The sequence below is a fragment of the Podarcis pityusensis genome (assembly GCF_964106645.2).
Source record: "Podarcis pityusensis genome assembly, chromosome: 2".
NCBI classification, from domain to species: domain Eukaryota; kingdom Metazoa; phylum Chordata; class Lepidosauria; order Squamata; family Lacertidae; genus Podarcis; species Podarcis pityusensis.
This window is the reverse complement of record NC_138029.1, coordinates 121464227-121480234: the sequence shown is the minus strand read 5'-3', so window position 1 is coordinate 121480234 and position 16008 is coordinate 121464227. Positions and strand designations below refer to the sequence as shown.

Sequence of the window (16008 nt, the reverse complement as noted above, 5' to 3'; positions counted from 1 at the left end):
CTGAGGAAACGTGTTCTCGGATTGGCTGGGTGGTTCTGAGGGAGCTTTCCTCTGCTATGTTTGGATGAACGTCTCCCTGCTTTTGCTCGCTTTTTTCAGGAAAGTGATATCGGCTCTTTTCACAGTAGTATATGCTTGTCATGTAGACAAGAAGTTTGGGATCAGTTTAGCACAGGGGTCAGCAACCTTTTTCAGCCATGGGCCGGTCCACCGTCCCTCAGATCATGTGCTGGGCCGGACTATATTTTTTTTGGGGGGGGGGGTAATGAATGAATTCTTATGCCCCACAAATAGCCCAGAGATGCATTTTAAATAAAAGCACACATTCTACTCATGTAGAAACACCAGGCAGGCCCCACAAATAACTCAGAGATGCATTTAAAATAAAAGGACACATTCTTCTTCTTTTTTAATTAATATTCTTGATTGATTAAAAAATTTACATGTCTGTACAAACATTATGTACTATCTCTTAGCAGGTAAAAAAAAAAGAACGAAAATTATATAAAATATAAAATTTATAAGGGAAGAAAAAAAAAATAAAGAAGTAGCAAAGATAAGAAACAAAGAAATATTAATAATAAAAAAAGACAAAGTCCTGGAGCGTCTGAGGGCCGGACTGAGAAGGTTGCCTACCCCTGGTTTAGCAGATGGATGGCCTTATTTCATATGTCCCCTTGGATCCTGCAACCTGAGGGACTGGCACTCAGACAAGTGCCACATCATGTTCATTCTGAACTTGCAAGGAGCCATTCTTCTGGTCGAAGGTGCCCATCTATGCTTACTCCGTAAGGCGGTTTCTCCGTCACCTTCCTGATTGATAGGCCACCACAAGGAACGTTTCCTTGGCCTCAGAGAAATCGCCTCCTGCCTCTGAAGTTTGTTCCTTTACCTGAAACAGCAATGAGGACTACGATCAAAAATAAAATTATAAGAGGGAAAACACTTTTTGGGGAGAGTTGGAACACACTAGAAGACTTTGGGCAATTAGTGAAACGTTTTAGGGTATCTCCCCCTCACTTTACCAGCTCCTGGGAAATATCTCAGTTGAGGATGTATTTTAATTGATTGTCTGATTTTATGTTAATGTGTTATACATTTGATGTTAGCCGCTCTGAGCCCAGCTTCGGCTGGTGAGGGCGGGATATAAATAAAACATTTATTATTATTATTATTATTATTATTATTATTATTATTATTATCTCAGTGAAACTGTCTCTCACCTGCTGCTCCTGCTGCTTCTGGTCCTCTGCCCGACTCAGGAGGAAACCTTTGGCCAGGGCCACCGCCTGGGAACTGGTCTACGCTCCACATTCCCTGACCCAGTTCTCCATCTCCGGGGGGAGGACAGCCAGGAACTGCTCCAGGATCACTAAATCCAGGATCTGAGTCTTGGTGTGTCTCCCCGGCTTCAGCCACGGACGGCAGAGATGGAGTCGGCTGCAAACCTCTCGGGGTCCCTCGGCCTCCCGGGAGCAGAAATGCCAGCATTGTACGTCTAAGCTGAGGGTCTCTTGCTCACCTGTGTTGTTCTGCATGGTTCTTTCCCAGAATCCCGCACTGCGTTCAGCCGACAAGCACAAGCGTCTCTTCCTTCTTCAGAGCCAAAGGAGTCACGTTTCTCCATGGAGGCTGAACCAGCTCCTCCCGTTTCTGCCAGTTTCTGTCTCGGTGGAGATTCTCCTAATCCAGGGGTCTGCAGCCTTTAAGACAAAAAAAGCCACTTGGACCCGTTTCTGAAAAACTGGGAGTCGCAAAACCATTGTGACATTTAAAACAAATATATCTCCCGAGCCGCGATCTGACAGTGGGCGGGAAGGTGACGTCGGGACGGTGCGTGACTAACACACGCACCGCCCCCATGCGACGTCACAGCCAGAACAGCGCCCGCCACAGTGGGGAGTGTCGGGGCGCACAATGCGCCTCCTCCCCTCGCTAGTATCCGCCCCGGAGCCGCAGCAAAGGTGTAAAAGAGCCACATGCGGCTCTGGAGCCGCGGGTTGCAGACCCCTGTCCTAATCTGAGGGGAGCCAGGTCCTGCAAAGCCAAGAGCAAATTATTGGTGAGTAAATAGTTGCACTGTTGGGCAGGAGATTTTCCCTGAGCAACTGTGGATGAGCCCATCTCGCCACCAGGCTAGAGAGTGCGGAGATTTGAAGATGGACTACAAACATGAGGGAGGTTCCTTTATTTAATTAATTTTTATTTATTGAATTTACAGGTGAAACTCGAAAAATTAGAATATCATGGGAAAGTTCATTTATTTCAGTAATTCAACTTAAAAGGTGAAACTAATATATGAGATAGACTCATGACATGCAAAGTGAGATACGTCAAGCCTTTATTTGTTAAAATTGTGATGATTATGGCTGATGCAAACCTCAAATTAACAATCTCACCTGTATATACTGCCCTACACGGAGAGTTACAGCTCCGAGAGTGAAGAAGAAGGAAGAAGGAGGAGGAGGAGGAGAAGAAGAAGAAGGATGGTATTATTTATACCCTGCCCATCTGGCTGGGTTTCTAGCATATATAAAACATAATAAAACATTGGTTTTTACCCTGACCCTTGATGTCATGCCCTCCCCTCCTGGAGAGACGATGCCCCTGTGACTCAGGACAAATAGAAATGGTGAGCATGTCCTTCTCCAGGGCCTGTATAACAGAGACATTCCTCTTAGCCTGATTTCCCCACTACTTCATAAGTACCCAGGATGCACAGGGCAATTCTATACCTCCCTGCTGCTCTCAGGTACCCATCCTGCTATGACTTGCAATGTTGCTATATTCTGCACAGCAGTGCTCAAAATTTGCTGGGGGATGACCTGTGCCACAAATGAACATATCAGAGTGCTCTGTAAATTGATAGTTAGAAGTCTTTCATATATCAACCTTTTATGCTCTTCCACACACACCCATGCTCCTATCCCTTCTTTTAGATTATTTTAAAGGTAAAGGGACCCCTGACCATTAGGTCCAGTGGTGGCCGACTCTGGGGTTGCGGTGCTCATCTCGCTTTATTGGCCAAGGGAGCCGGCATACAGCTTCCGGGTCATGTGGCCAGCATGACTAAGCCGCTTCTGGTGAACCAGAGCAGCGCACGGAAACGGCGTTTACCTTCCCGCAGGAGCGGTACCTATATATCTACTTGCACTTTGACGTGCTTTCGAACCGCTATGGACCGAGCAACGGGAGCTCACCCCGTCGCGGGGATTCGAGCCGCCGACCTTCTGATCGGCAAGTCCTAGGCACTGTGGTTTAACCCATTTTAGCTTCCTTTAAATTCTTATAGACTTTTATATTCACCTTTTCATATCTTTTAGCTTTCCAAAACGCTTTCCAAATTTTAAATGACTGTATCCCACCCTTTTATGCTGGTCTATGATGGTAATAAAAAAATTGTATTGTAATAAAACACCAAACATTAAAAACTTCCTAATTCAGGGCTGCATCTTCCCAGGGAATGCTGGGAACTTTAGCTCTGTGAGGGGAAATATATCTCCTAACAACTCTGCTTAACAAACTATGCTTCCAGGATCCCCGGCGGGGGACAACGACGATGGCATTATTGTTTAAAATGGTTTGATACTGCTTTGAATGTATAGTTCAGATGGGGCGTTATCAGGTCTACAGGCTGACCTCATGCATACGACACGATCCACCCTAATTTGTATACTTCTTCATCTTTTTCTATTTCCTTATCCTGCATCCCCTGCTCTGAGTAACACCTTGCCACTATTCTATGATGTTTTTGTAAGGCCTAATAAAGTTATTGTTCAACTAAGTTGTGCAGGGTTTTGGGGTGGGGTGGCGAAGCTTCGCTTCTCCAGGAGAAATACATTTGGCTCAATTTATTTCCTTTGAAAAAGGAAAGCCCAGATTGCTCTCTAGAATCTTTTGCAGCCTTCTAGGGTTTATACCGTCCTGCCACCAAACATCTGCCTCAGGGTATCTTTCCATGACATCTGGAAACCAACAACTCAGCTGTCAAGCGAAGGGAGAAGTTGCCAGGTTGTGAAGACTGCAGAACATCTTTGGTGGCAGCCCTGTGTCAGGAAGAGCATTCAAGGCAGCCTACTACAGAGTCGACACACACCAACCTCTGGAACAGGTAGCCCCACCTGCAGTGGGTCACCCCCTTTGACAGCGGTCCGTTGTTCCGTCTTCTCCAGGCTCAGCTTCAGCAAACTGCAAAATCAAGCCAATATGTACCTGCTGAGGCCGACACTCAGGGAACCAGGCGGTGGGCCTTCTTGGTGACGCCCGCCCTGTGGAACATCCTCCCATCAGGTGTCAAGGAAATAAACAACTATCTGACTTGTAGCAGACATCTGAAGGCAGCCCTGTTTAGGGAAGCTTAAAATGTTTAATAGGTTATTGTATTTTAATATTCTGTTGGAAGCCGCCCAGAGTGGCTGGAGAAACCCAGCCAGATGGGTGAGGTATAAATAATAAATTATTATTATTATTATTATTATTATTATTTATTATTATTCTGCTGGGAACCGCCCAGAGTGGCTGGGGAAATCCCGCCAGATGGGAGGGGTAATTATTATTATTATTATTATTATTATTATTATTATTACTCGGGAGGAAGCTCCTTTCAGCCAGGCTCCTCTTTGTTTTTCTAGCTCTGTCTGCTTCCTCACCCGCCCTCTCCAAATGGGCAGAAGCAGCAAGGAGAGGGAGCCTATGTGGTGGACGTGTAAAAAAGTAAAGTGCTTCTGGGAAATGATATGCAATGAACTTTTTAAAATTCTTAAAATTACATTTGTTAAAAAAAACACAGAGACCTTTTTACTAGGTGTAATAGTAGAAGAATTGCCAAGGAAGCAAAAGAGACTGTTTATTTATGCGACTACAGGGGCCAGGTGCTACTAGCCCAGATGTGGAAAGAAGGAAAGGTCCCAAGGAAAGAAGAATGGGAAAAGATGATTGACTCTGCCGAAATGGCTAAACTAACCGTGAAGATTAGTTTACCTGGCGTGCTCTGGTCCATGGGGTCACGAAGGGTCGGACACGACAACAACCTTCAAGATCAGGCACCAAGATGAGAAAAAATTCAATCTAGAATGGGAAAGCTTTATAGACTATTTTAGAGAATCTGTAAAAACGTCAAAACATTAGCAGGTTTGGTGTAACATTTATGAACTAAGAATAGAATTAGGAGGGGGGAAAGAAGTTGAAATTAATTGTAGAAATGTGATTATATGCAAGGAGAATAAAGGGGGGGAATGGAAACCAGGGGGGCTAAGGGAAAAGCCATTTATTGCAAATTTGGATTGGATATGTATGCACCAAAAGGAAAAATGTTATTTTGAAAATTGAAAATAAAAAAAAATATTTTTAAAAATAGTTTAGAAAATGTTTTGGGCACCCGTGCAGCTGATCCAGCGGGGCTTTCCGGAGGCGAGACCAGCGTCTCTCCTCCCTCTCTGCCCGGAGAATCCCAGAGGCTCCTGTCGCTCGGCTCCGAAACGGTTAAGAGCAGCGGCGACAGAGAGCTGAGATTCCTAGAGCGGAGGAAAAAAGGCTGTCGGGAGAATAGCAGCTTCCGCTTCCTGTCCCGCTTGGGTAGGAAGATGCCGAACATGGCGGCGGCTGTCTTTCCTCGCGGAGGCGCTGGAGGTGCGTCATATTGTTATATATTATAACTGGGGGGGGGGTGGAGTGGGGGTGCTGCTGGAGGGAGTTGTGGGGAGGGATTAAAAAACAACCCTGTTAGGCAAACCGTTTCAATGTAATTTTTTTCCTGCGTCTCCTTTTTCTAGTCGTCAGTTTATCCAGATTTTCACATTTTTAAAGATCTCTTGAAAATTGGTTAGCATTTTGGTGCAGATCTCGCCTAATGCTCACGCTCTTGCAAAGGGTATTTCCCCAAATATTTACATTTGCCATAATTAATGCATTCTGTATATAATTCCGCTAAAGTAATGCATTTATAGGGCTTTCCCCCTTTGTATGGGGGTAGGACATCTTTTCCCAATGGAAGGGCAGATCTTTCTCCTGCTCTCCTCCCTGCAGGCCAACTTGGGCAGGTGGGGGACCTTCCTTGGGCTCCCCATAGGGCTTGGGGTCAAGGCAAACCCTTAAGCATTGGGAAACCTTCTGCTGGGGCTCCCCCCTGGAACTTGTAATCCTTGCAAGCCACACACATTTTAAAACATTTGTGTTTCAATTAAATATAGCAGTTTCTGCAAGAGGAGTTCTGGGCAGAAAAGGTTAAAAAAAAGGAGAAACGAGCAACTTCAAGTGCACATTAAAATTCCAAGTGTGGCTGAGGCCTTAGTTAGACAGGCTAATACTACTACTACTACTACTAACACCCCTGAGCACCCTCTCCCACCAGTGTCCTGCCTCGGTAATGGACTGGATGAAAGCCAACAAATTGAAGCTCAATCCAGATAAGAGTGACGCTCAGTTAGTGGGTGCTTCCCTAGAGCAGATGGCTGGAAGGTCGCCTGCTCTTGATGGGGTTACACTTCCCCTGGAGGAGCAGGTTCGTAGCTTGTGGGTAATCCTGGATCCGTTGCTCAAGGCTCAGATGGCCTGGAGTGCCTTTCATCACCTTTGGCTGGTAGCCCAGCTACACCCCTATGTGGACAAGGATAGCCTATCTACCATTGTCTATGCTCCGGGAACTTCAAGGTTAGATATAGATATGTGTTAAACGTAGGGCTGCCTCTGAAGATAGTTTGGAAACTTCAGCTAGTGCAGAATTCAGCGGCCAGGTTGCTCACTGGAGTAAGGTGGGTGAGCATATTACCCCCATCCTAGTCCGACTGCACTGGCTAGCAATTAGTTTCCGGGCTCAATTCAAGGTGCTGGTTTTGACCTATAAAGCCTTACATGGCTCAGGATCACAATACTTCAAGGGCTGCTTCTTTCCATATGAACCTAGCCAGATCCTGAGGTCCTCCTTCGTGGGCCTCCTCCTCAAGTGGTCTGGAGGGTGGCAACACGAGAACAGGGCCTTCTCTGCAGTGGCTCCCTGTCTGTGGAATGCTCTCCCCAGGGAAGTTCACTTGGCGCCTTCCTTATACTCCCCATGAATCAGAGCATGCCTTGGAAACTCACTTTCCTCTCAAAGCTTCTCCTTTTTTATGTCCATGGAGCTTTCATGGCATAATACTGGAGTGGGTTGCCAGTTTCTTCTCCAGGTGGATCACATTTAGTCTAAACTCTCGGCTGACCTGTCTGTCTTAGGTGGCCCTGCATGGCATAGGTCATAGCCGAGTTATTCAAGCCCCTTCGCTACGACAAGGCAGTGATGCATGAAGGGGTATACACCTTTAGGTGCCATGCAAACATGTTCCTTTTTCAACCAGGTTTTTGCTTGATATGCTTGACATCCTATAGTCTTTTTCAAACGTGGCTCTTTTTTGGGGGGTGTTATTGGGTTGGGTTTTATTCTGATTATATATGATGTGATCTTTTCTGTGAACCATGCCGAGTCCTCCGGGTGTAGGGCAGTATATAAACTCAATAAATAATAATACCATATTAATGCAATACTAATACTTTCATTATTTGTACCCCACGGATCTGACTGGGTTGCCCCAGCCACTCTAGCTGGCTTCTAACAAATATAAAAGCATAATAAAACATTTTAAACTTCCCTCTACATGGCTGCCTCCAGTTGTCTTCTAAAAGTTATATAGTTGTTTGTTTCCTAGACATCTGACGGGATAGCTTTCCACAGGGTGGGCACCACTACCAAGAAGCCCCTCTACCTCGTTCCCTGTAAGTTCCCTTCTCACAGTGAAGGAACTGCCACAAGGCCCTGGGACCTGGATCTTGGTGTCCTGACTGAATGATTGGGGTGAAGACGCTCCTTTAGCATTTCATCAGTTTGCCTTTTTATTCCATCAGGAGTTGTTGAAGGGATGCTGGCAGAAGGGGAACAATCAGAAATGTCACCAAAAGGATCCAAAGAACAAAGGAATCTGAGGGTTCAAGATGGAGGTAGCAGGCGAGAGGGGAGACAAAAGCAGAAGCCGGCGGGTGACTTTGGTATGTTTCAGGGTGTTGAAAAACAAATTCACAGAGAGGAGAAAAAGCATGAATGCAGCGTGTGTGGAAAGAGTTTTGGTCGTCGCTCAACTCTTACTAGACATCAAAGAGTACACACAGGGGAGAAACCGTATACATGTTTAGAGTGTGGAAAGAGCTTCATTCACAGTACTGCCCTTATCTTGCATCGAAGAACTCATACAGGAGAGAAACCATATATATGTTCCGAGTGTGGAAAGAGCTTCAGTGAACGTGGCCATCTTACTAGGCATCAAAGAACTCATACAGGGGAGAAACCATATATATGTTCCGAGTGTGGAAAGAGCTTCAGTGAACGTGGCAAGCTTACTAGGCATCGAAGAACTCATACAGGGGAGAAACCGTATAAATGCTTGGAGTGTGGAAAGAGCTACAGTCACTGTGGTGCCCTTACCGTGCATCAAAGATCTCATACAGGGGAAAAACCCTATGCATGTTCTGAGTGTGGAAAGAGCTTCAGTCGATGTGGCCAGCTTACCTTGCATCAAAGATCTCATACAGGGGAAAAACCGTATACATGTTCAGAGTGTGGAAGGAGCTTCAGTCAGAGTAGCGCACTTAAGTCGCATCAAAGATCTCATACAGGGGAGAAACCGTATACATGTTTGGAGTGTGGAAGGAGCTTCAGTAAGAGTAGCACCCTTAAGTCGCATCAAAGAACTCATACAGGGGAGAAACCGCATATGTGTTTGGACTGTGGAATGAGCTTCGCTCGCAGCAATGCGCTTACTAGACATCAACAAACTCATCGAGGCAGCAAACCTTGTAAATGCTGGGAATGTGGCAAGAGCTTCAGTCGCATTGACTACCTTTCCTCACATGAAAGAATTCATAGAGGGGAGAAACAATATACATGTTTCGAGTGTGGAAAGAGCTTCAGCCAGAGTGGCAGCCTTACCTTGCATCAAAGATTGCACACAGGAGAGAAACCTTATAAATGTTTGGAGTGTGGGAAGAGCTTCAGTCGTGGTAGCCAACTCAGGTTGCATCAAAGAATTCATACAGGAGAGAAACCGTATACATGTTCAGAGTGTGGAAGGAGCTTCAGGTGCAGTAGCTCCCTTATGTTGCATCAACGAACTCATACAGGAGGGAAACCATATACATGTTTGGAGTGTGGAAGGAGCTTCAGTCGCAGTAGCTCCCTTAAGTCGCATCAAAGAACTCATACAGGAGAGAAACCGTATACATGTTCGGAGTGTGGAAGGAGCTTCAGTCACCATAGCGCCTTTAAGCCGCATCAAAGAACTCATACAGGAGAGAAACCGTATACATGTTCGGAGTGTGGAAGGAGCTTCAGTCACCATAGCGCCTTTAAGTTGCACCAAAGAACTCATACAGGAGAGAAACCGTATACATGTTTGGAGTGTGGAAAAAGCTTTAGTCGTAGTAGCTCCCTTAAGTCGCATCAAAGAACTCATACAGGGAGGAAATCTTAGCAATGTTTGGTGTATGGAAAGAACTTCAGTGGCAGGGGCTCCCTTCCTAAACAGTACAGAACTCGTATAAGGGAAACATCTTAGAAAGGGTTGGAGTGTGAGAAGATCTTTAATCATATCAAATAACTCCTACAGAGAGTAAACCAATGATCGTGTTCTGGTCCCCCCAGGACAGCCATTATTGTATTGGGAGAACTTTCTGACAGTAAGAGCTGTTTTGACATTGGAACAGTCTCCCTCGGTGGGAGGTGGGCTCTCCTTCCTTGGAGGTTTTTAAGCAGAGGTGGGATGGGCTTCTGCTATGGATGCTTTAGCCGTTATTACTTCATTGCTGGGGTTGGACTAGATGACCCTTGGGGTCCCTTATAACTACAGTTCTATGATTCTATATACATCATCTGCTAGACAGCTGTTGTCACAAGCTTGACAAATCCGGAGATATACTTGATCATCAGATAATGCCAATATTATTCACTTGGACTGTGCTGTTTGAATCCATGTACAATTCTAGGTGCCCATTCTATAGTTTTGCTTTTCATATCCTAATTTTCATTTGCTGTTATATGTAGCGTTTCCAAAGCAAGGAAGGATTGGACTCTGATTAATAAAATACACACGAGGCTTGACCAGCAAGGCTTTGGGAGGGGTGCGTATAATAATTCTCTCCTCCCCCCCTTGGCCCAGGTCGTGTTATTCACAAAATAACTTTTTAAACAGTGTTCGCAAGAACCAATCAGATTTCCTCTGAGCATTTCTAAAAACGCCACGTGGGATAAAGGAAGGAAGGGTAGTATTCACCATCTCTTTGTGAACTCTCTTTGTGAACTCTCTTCCTGGCCCTAAGATCTATCTAAAGATTAACAAACTACATCAAAGTAACCTATTAACTTTCTGGCCTATGATGCTTGGTGCAGCAACCGGCAACTGGTCTGTGTCCTAGAATGCTTATACGTGCTTGTCAGACATAGAGAAATGGCAGTAGAGAAAAATGGCGTGGATGTAGAGGCTTGTGGGATTTGATCAGAAATTATTGTCAATGAATCAAACCCAGTCAGCGCAATGCTTTCATCGCGGACACAATGGCTTGATGCATATTTTATAATTCCTCATAGTAATCCTGTCTGATCACTAGTTATAGCTGCTATCTCTATTTCATATACATCATAAAATGAAACAGAAAAATCTTTACAAAAATAAAATCTTTATGACAAATTTTTTTTAAAAAACCCCTCATGAGTCCCACCTACACTGGAAAAAAATAATGGGATCTGTTCACATCCATCATGGTTAGATTACTGCAATGCACCGTACAAAGAGATATCGTAGAAGGTTGGGCCACAGGCTGTAGCTGGTGCAGAACGCAATAGCCAGGTGGCTTGTGTGAGCAAGGTTAAAAAATGTAAAGGATCCCTGGACAGTTAAGTCCAGTCAAAGGCAGCTATGGGGTTGCAGCGCTCATCTTGCTTTCAGGCCGAGGGAGCTGGCGTTTGTCCACAGACAGCTTTCTGGGTCATGTGGCCAGCAGGACTAAACCGCTTCTGGCACAATAGAACACCGTGACGGAAATCATGGAAACACCGTTTGCCTTCCTGCCACAGTGGTACCTATTTACCAACTTGCGCTGGTGTGCTTTCGAACTGCTAGGTTGGCAGGAGCTGGGGCAAAGCAGCAGGAGCTCACTCCTCGCACAGATTCGAACCGCCAACCTTGCCATCAGCAAGCCCCAGAGGCTCAGTGGTTTAGACCACAGTGCCATCCACGTCAGGCTTGTGGGAGGAAACTACTGCCAGCATAGAACAGCCTGCTAGTGGGATTTGCACTTGCCACCAATCCGCTACTGGGCTGAGTTCAAGGAGTTTGTACTCGCATGCAAGTCCCTGTTCTGCTCAGTCCCAGATATACAGCAGAGATTCTCCTGCAAGTTCCAAAGATCTCCAAAGCACAGACCCAGAATGGGGCTTTTAGTGTCTCTGTCTGTGTTCTGTGGAATGGCATCCCTTTCGGGGGGGGGAGGGAATTGGGACCTTTTCCAGCTGGATAAATAAATTTTAATAATGGGTGTCCACTTGTTACGGTTTTAGTCTTATTTTTATTTGTTGCCTTTGTGTATATAACTGCTTCTTAAAACATTTTTTGTATAAATTGCCTTGAGACGGTGGTTTTTCAAATACTTTTCACGTAAAATACATTTCACTAATTTTACAATCATTTTGACATTTCAAGGTTTGACTTCCTTCCCCCTCTTTCTGCGGTTCCTTAAATTTATTTTTAATATCTTCTGCATATCCAAATTAACTTAATTTGTTCATTTATTCCTCTTCTTTAAATATATACTGGTATGAAACTGCAGGTTATTAGAATAATCCTTCCAATGTTTTTATCTGTTTACAATTTATCTGTAAATATTCAATAAACCATTTCCATTCTTTTATTTTAAAAAAATGTTATCTTGATTCCTTATTCTTCTGGTAAGTTTCACCATAGAAGGCAATCATATTTAAGGAAATCAATGAATCATTGTTACAAATAATGTGATAATAATTTTTACTTTTTCTACTGGCATCTGACCAGGGTTAATCCTCCTGTGGAATTTTGTTAAATGGGAAAACGGTAGATAAACAGAAGCAGAGCTATAGAAAGAGATATCCAGAAGATATACACAAATAGATAAATCTTGCTGGACCAAAAGAATAAGAATTGTGATGCTGACACACAGTCGTTAAACCCATTGAGTATTCCCAATTAAGTTACTTGCATTTCTGAAAATATATTATCATCAAGCAGAGTAAAAGGGAACCATACCGAGAGAGGACACGATCCTGCAAATCTCCTTCATTATTCGGCTGTGCAGGGCTCTCTGGTCAGGACCCAGCAGAGCCCATTCCTCTTCAGTGAAACTGAGTCCTGAGAGAGAGGGGGAGAGGGGGAGAAATGCTTCCTTGCAAATATCAAAATAGACCGGCCTACAAGCAAAATCCCAAAGCCTTGTTAAGGGGAGGTGAATGGGCATTACCCTCAGGATTAATATACATTGGTACCTTGGTTCTCAAACTTAATCCATTCCGGAGGTCTGTTCCCAAACCAAAGCATTCCAAAACAAGGTGCGCTTTCCCATAGAAAGTATTGCAAAAGGCATTAATCCGCCCCAGACTTCTGAAAACAACCCCTAAAACAGCAATTAAACATCAGTTGATCCATAAAATGAAAGCAATAAACAATGTACTGCAACCACAGAATCATTCAATCAGTAGCTGAACTGGGTTCCACACAGTCCCAAAAACAAAACAAAAGGAGCCGCAAAAACAATAATGCAAAATAAATAGCAGACACAGACAGGCCTCAGCGTAACACTCAAAAGAGAAGCGTAACACTCAAAATTGAATCAAGGCACTCAAAACGGAGCACATCCGGCTCCCAAAAAGTTTGCAAACTGGAACACTTATTTCCGGGTTTGCGGTGTTTGGGTTCCAAGTTGTTGGAGTACCAAGGCGTTTGAGAACCAAGGTACCATTGTAGAGGCTGGAGAATTTTTTCCCCCCACCTGGGAGCCTGTGTCGGGGCTGCTGATTCTTCTAGATCTGTCAACAGCTTTCGACATGGTCGATCATGAACTTCTGGACCACCGCCTTGCCGACGTGGGGATCCAGGGCACAGTCCTTCAATGGCTGCACTCGTTTCTCTCTGGTCGGGGACAGAGGGTGGCGCTTGGGGGGGAATTGTCATCGCGCCACTCCTTGGTGTGTGGAGTACCTCAGGGTACGATACTCTCCCCGATGCTTTTCAACATCTTTATGCGCCCCCTTGCCCAGCTTGTCCGGAGCTTTGGGCTGGGTTGCCATCAGTATGCTAATGACACCCAACTCTATCTGTTGATGGGTGGCCATCCTGACTCGGCCCCAGACACACTGACCAGATGTTTGGAAGCTGTGGCTGGATGGTTACGTGGGAGTCGGTTGAAGCTAAATCCTTCGAAGACAGAGGTCCTGTGGCTGGGACGGGACGATATGGGATTGGGGGGGCAACTCCCATCTCTTGCGGGGGCGCAATTAGTGCCAGCACTGTCCGTTAAGAGTTTGGGTGTAATCTTTGACACCTCCCTTTCCATGGAGGCGCAGATTGCAGCTATAACAAAGGTGGCATTTTTCCATCTCCGCCAAGCTAAGCAGTTGGCTCCTTATCTCTCTCGCCCTGACCTAGCCACTGTGATCCATGCGACGGTCACCTCCAGACTGGATTATTGTAACTCGCTCTACGTGGGGCTGCCCTTGAGACTGACCCAGAAACTCCAGCGGGTGCAGAATGCCACGGCGAGACTCCTTATGGGGTCTTCGCTGCGAGATCACATTATTCCGGTACTATACCAGCTGCCCTGGCTCCCGGTGGAGTACAGGATCAGGTTTAAGGTGCTGGTTTTAACCTTTAAAGCCCTATACGGCCTAGGACCCTCGTACCTACAGGACCGCCTCTCCTGGTATGCCCCACAGAGAAACTTACGGTCTTCAAATAAAAACATCTTGAAGGTCCCAGACCACAGAGAAGTTAGGCTGGCCTCAACTAGAGCCAGGGCTTTTTCGGCTGTGGCTCCGACCTGGTGGAACACTCTGTCACAAGAGACCAGGGCCCTGTGGGACTTGACATCTTTCCGCAGGGCCTGCAAGACAGAGCTGTTCCACCAGGCCTTTGGCCAGGGCACAGCCTGACTCCCTCCCTCGGCAATCTTCACGGAGCTCTGGCCCAATGGTGGCCAGTGGCTTGAATTTAATTAATTTTATAATGAATGATTTTAGAATGTTGTTTGTGCTGTACTTTTGTACTGTTTTATTGTTGTTAGCCGCCCTGAGCCCGGCTTCGGCTGGGGAGGGCGGGATATAAATAAAATTTATTATTATTATTATTATTATTATTATTATTATTACCATGAGGCCTTAGGTTCCCCACTCCTGATTCAAATCTTCAAGAGTGGCGTTGACAGCCTTCCTAGTGGGTAGCAAGATAGCGGTACTGGCAGGGTCCCCGGTGCTGATTCCCTCTACCTGATTTGGTGACCCAAGGAGAGATGGCTGAGTACGAATCGTCAGCACGGTTTCATCACCTGCGAGAGACAAAGAGGTCAGGAATGTTGGAAGGTCAACAGCAGGGATCATGCAGTTTATCAGCTAAGGGTTAAATCTGGTGGTGTTTAAAGAGAGCTGGCCAAGAGGGGTGGGCGGAGCTGCTGCTTAGCAACCAAGCAGAGCAGCATGACCTTCACTGAGGAAACGTGTTCTCGGATTGGCTGGGTGGTTCTGAGGGAGCTTTCCTCTGCTATGTTTGGATGAACGTCTCCCTGCTTTTGCTCGCTTTTTTCAGGAAAGTGATATCGGCTCTTTTCACAGTAGTATATGCTTGTCATGTAGACAAGAAGTTTGGGATCAGTTTAGCACAGGGGTCAGCAACCTTTTTCAGCCATGGGCCGGTCCACCGTCCCTCAGATCATGTGCTGGGCCGGACTATATTTTTTTTTGGGGGGGGGGTAATGAATGAATTCTTATGCCCCACAAATAGCCCAGAGATGCATTTTAAATAAAAGCACACATTCTACTCATGTAGAAACACCAGGCAGGCCCCACAAATAACCCAGAGATGCATTTAAAATAAAAGGACACATTCTTCTTCTTTTTTAATTAATATTCTTGATTGATTAAAAAATTTACATGTCTGTACAAACATTATGTACTATCTCTTAGCAGGTAAAAAAAAAAGAACGAAAATTATATAAAATATAAAATTTATAAGGGAAGAAAAAAAAATAAAGAAGTAGCAAAGATAAGAAACAAAGAAATATTAATAATAAAAAAAGACAAAGTCCTGGAGCGTCTGAGGGCCGGACTGAGAAGGTTGCCTACCCCTGGTTTAGCAGATGGATGGCCTTATTTCATATGTCCCCTTGGATCCTGCAACCTGAGGGACTGGCACTCAGACAAGTGCCACATCATGTTCATTCTGAACTTGCAAGGAGCCATTCTTCTGGTCGAAGGGGCCCATCTATGCTTACTCCGTAAGGCGGTTTCTCCGTCACCTTCCTGATTGATAGGCCACCACAAGGAACGTTTCCTTGGCCTCAGAGAAATCGCCTCCTGCCTCTGAAGTTTGTTCCTTTACCTGAAACAGCAATGAGGACTACGATCAAAAATAAAATTATAAGAGGGAAAACACTTTTTGGGGAGAGTTGGAACACACTAGAAGACTTTGGGCAATTAGTGAAACGTTTTAGGGTATCTCCCCCTCACTTTACCAGCTCCTGGGAAATATCTCAGGTGAGGATGTATTTTAATTGATTGTCTGATTTTATGTTAATGTGTTATACATTTGATGTTAGCCGCTCTGAGCCCAGCTTCGGCTGGGGAGGGCGGGATATAAATAAAACATTTATTATTATTATTATTATTATTATTATTATTATTATCTCAGTGAAACTGTCTCTCACCTGCTGCTCCTGCTGCTTCTGGTCCTCTGCCCGACTCAGGAGGAAACCTTT

The 16008-nt window shown here is 45.1% G+C and overlaps 3 protein-coding genes across 4 annotated transcripts in view; 2 read left to right on the top strand and 1 right to left on the bottom strand.

Moving 5' to 3' along the window:
* The window catches only part of LOC308469939 (uncharacterized protein), an 80299-nt gene extending 78636 nt beyond the window's left edge, over positions 1-1663 (bottom strand). The window contains exon 1 of the mRNA XM_080993070.1: positions 1224-1663. The gene's annotated coding sequence lies outside the window, so the exon portion shown is untranslated. The remainder of the gene's footprint in view (positions 1-1223) is intronic.
* Positions 1664-5543: 3880 nt separating this feature from the next.
* Positions 5544-10117, top strand: LOC308469671 (uncharacterized protein). 2 transcript variants are annotated; one of them, XM_080992467.1, is made up of 2 exons: positions 5544-5628; positions 7873-10117. In XM_080992467.1, exons 1-2 carry the CDS (start codon positions 5583-5585, stop codon positions 9489-9491), a joined length of 1665 nt encoding a protein of 554 aa, XP_080848593.1. In that variant the 5' UTR covers positions 5544-5582; the 3' UTR covers positions 9492-10117. The 2 variants fall into 2 exon arrangements, with proteins under 2 accessions (XP_080848593.1, XP_080848594.1); XM_080992468.1 differs by having other exon boundaries at positions 5575-5628; positions 7876-10117.
* A 1563-nt stretch (positions 10118-11680) lies between these two features.
* On the top strand, positions 11681-15134 carry LOC308469941 (uncharacterized protein). The gene is made up of 2 exons (XM_080993073.1): positions 11681-12206; positions 13080-15134. The coding sequence occupies exons 1-2, from the start codon at positions 12194-12196 to the stop codon at positions 14189-14191; spliced, it is 1125 nt and encodes a 374-aa protein (XP_080849199.1). The 5' UTR covers positions 11681-12193; the 3' UTR covers positions 14192-15134.
* Positions 15135-16008: the final 874 nt, after the last annotated feature.

Excerpts from the sequence above, each read along its gene's own strand:
- LOC308469671 (XM_080992467.1), top strand. The coding sequence starts at position 5,583 with ATGCCGAACATGGCGGCGGCTGTCTTTCCTCGCGGAGGCGCTGGAG. Across the intron at positions 5,629-7,872 it reads TCCTCGCGGAGGCGCTGGAG|GAGTTGTTGAAGGGATGCTG; the intron begins GTGCGTCATATT and ends TTATTCCATCAG.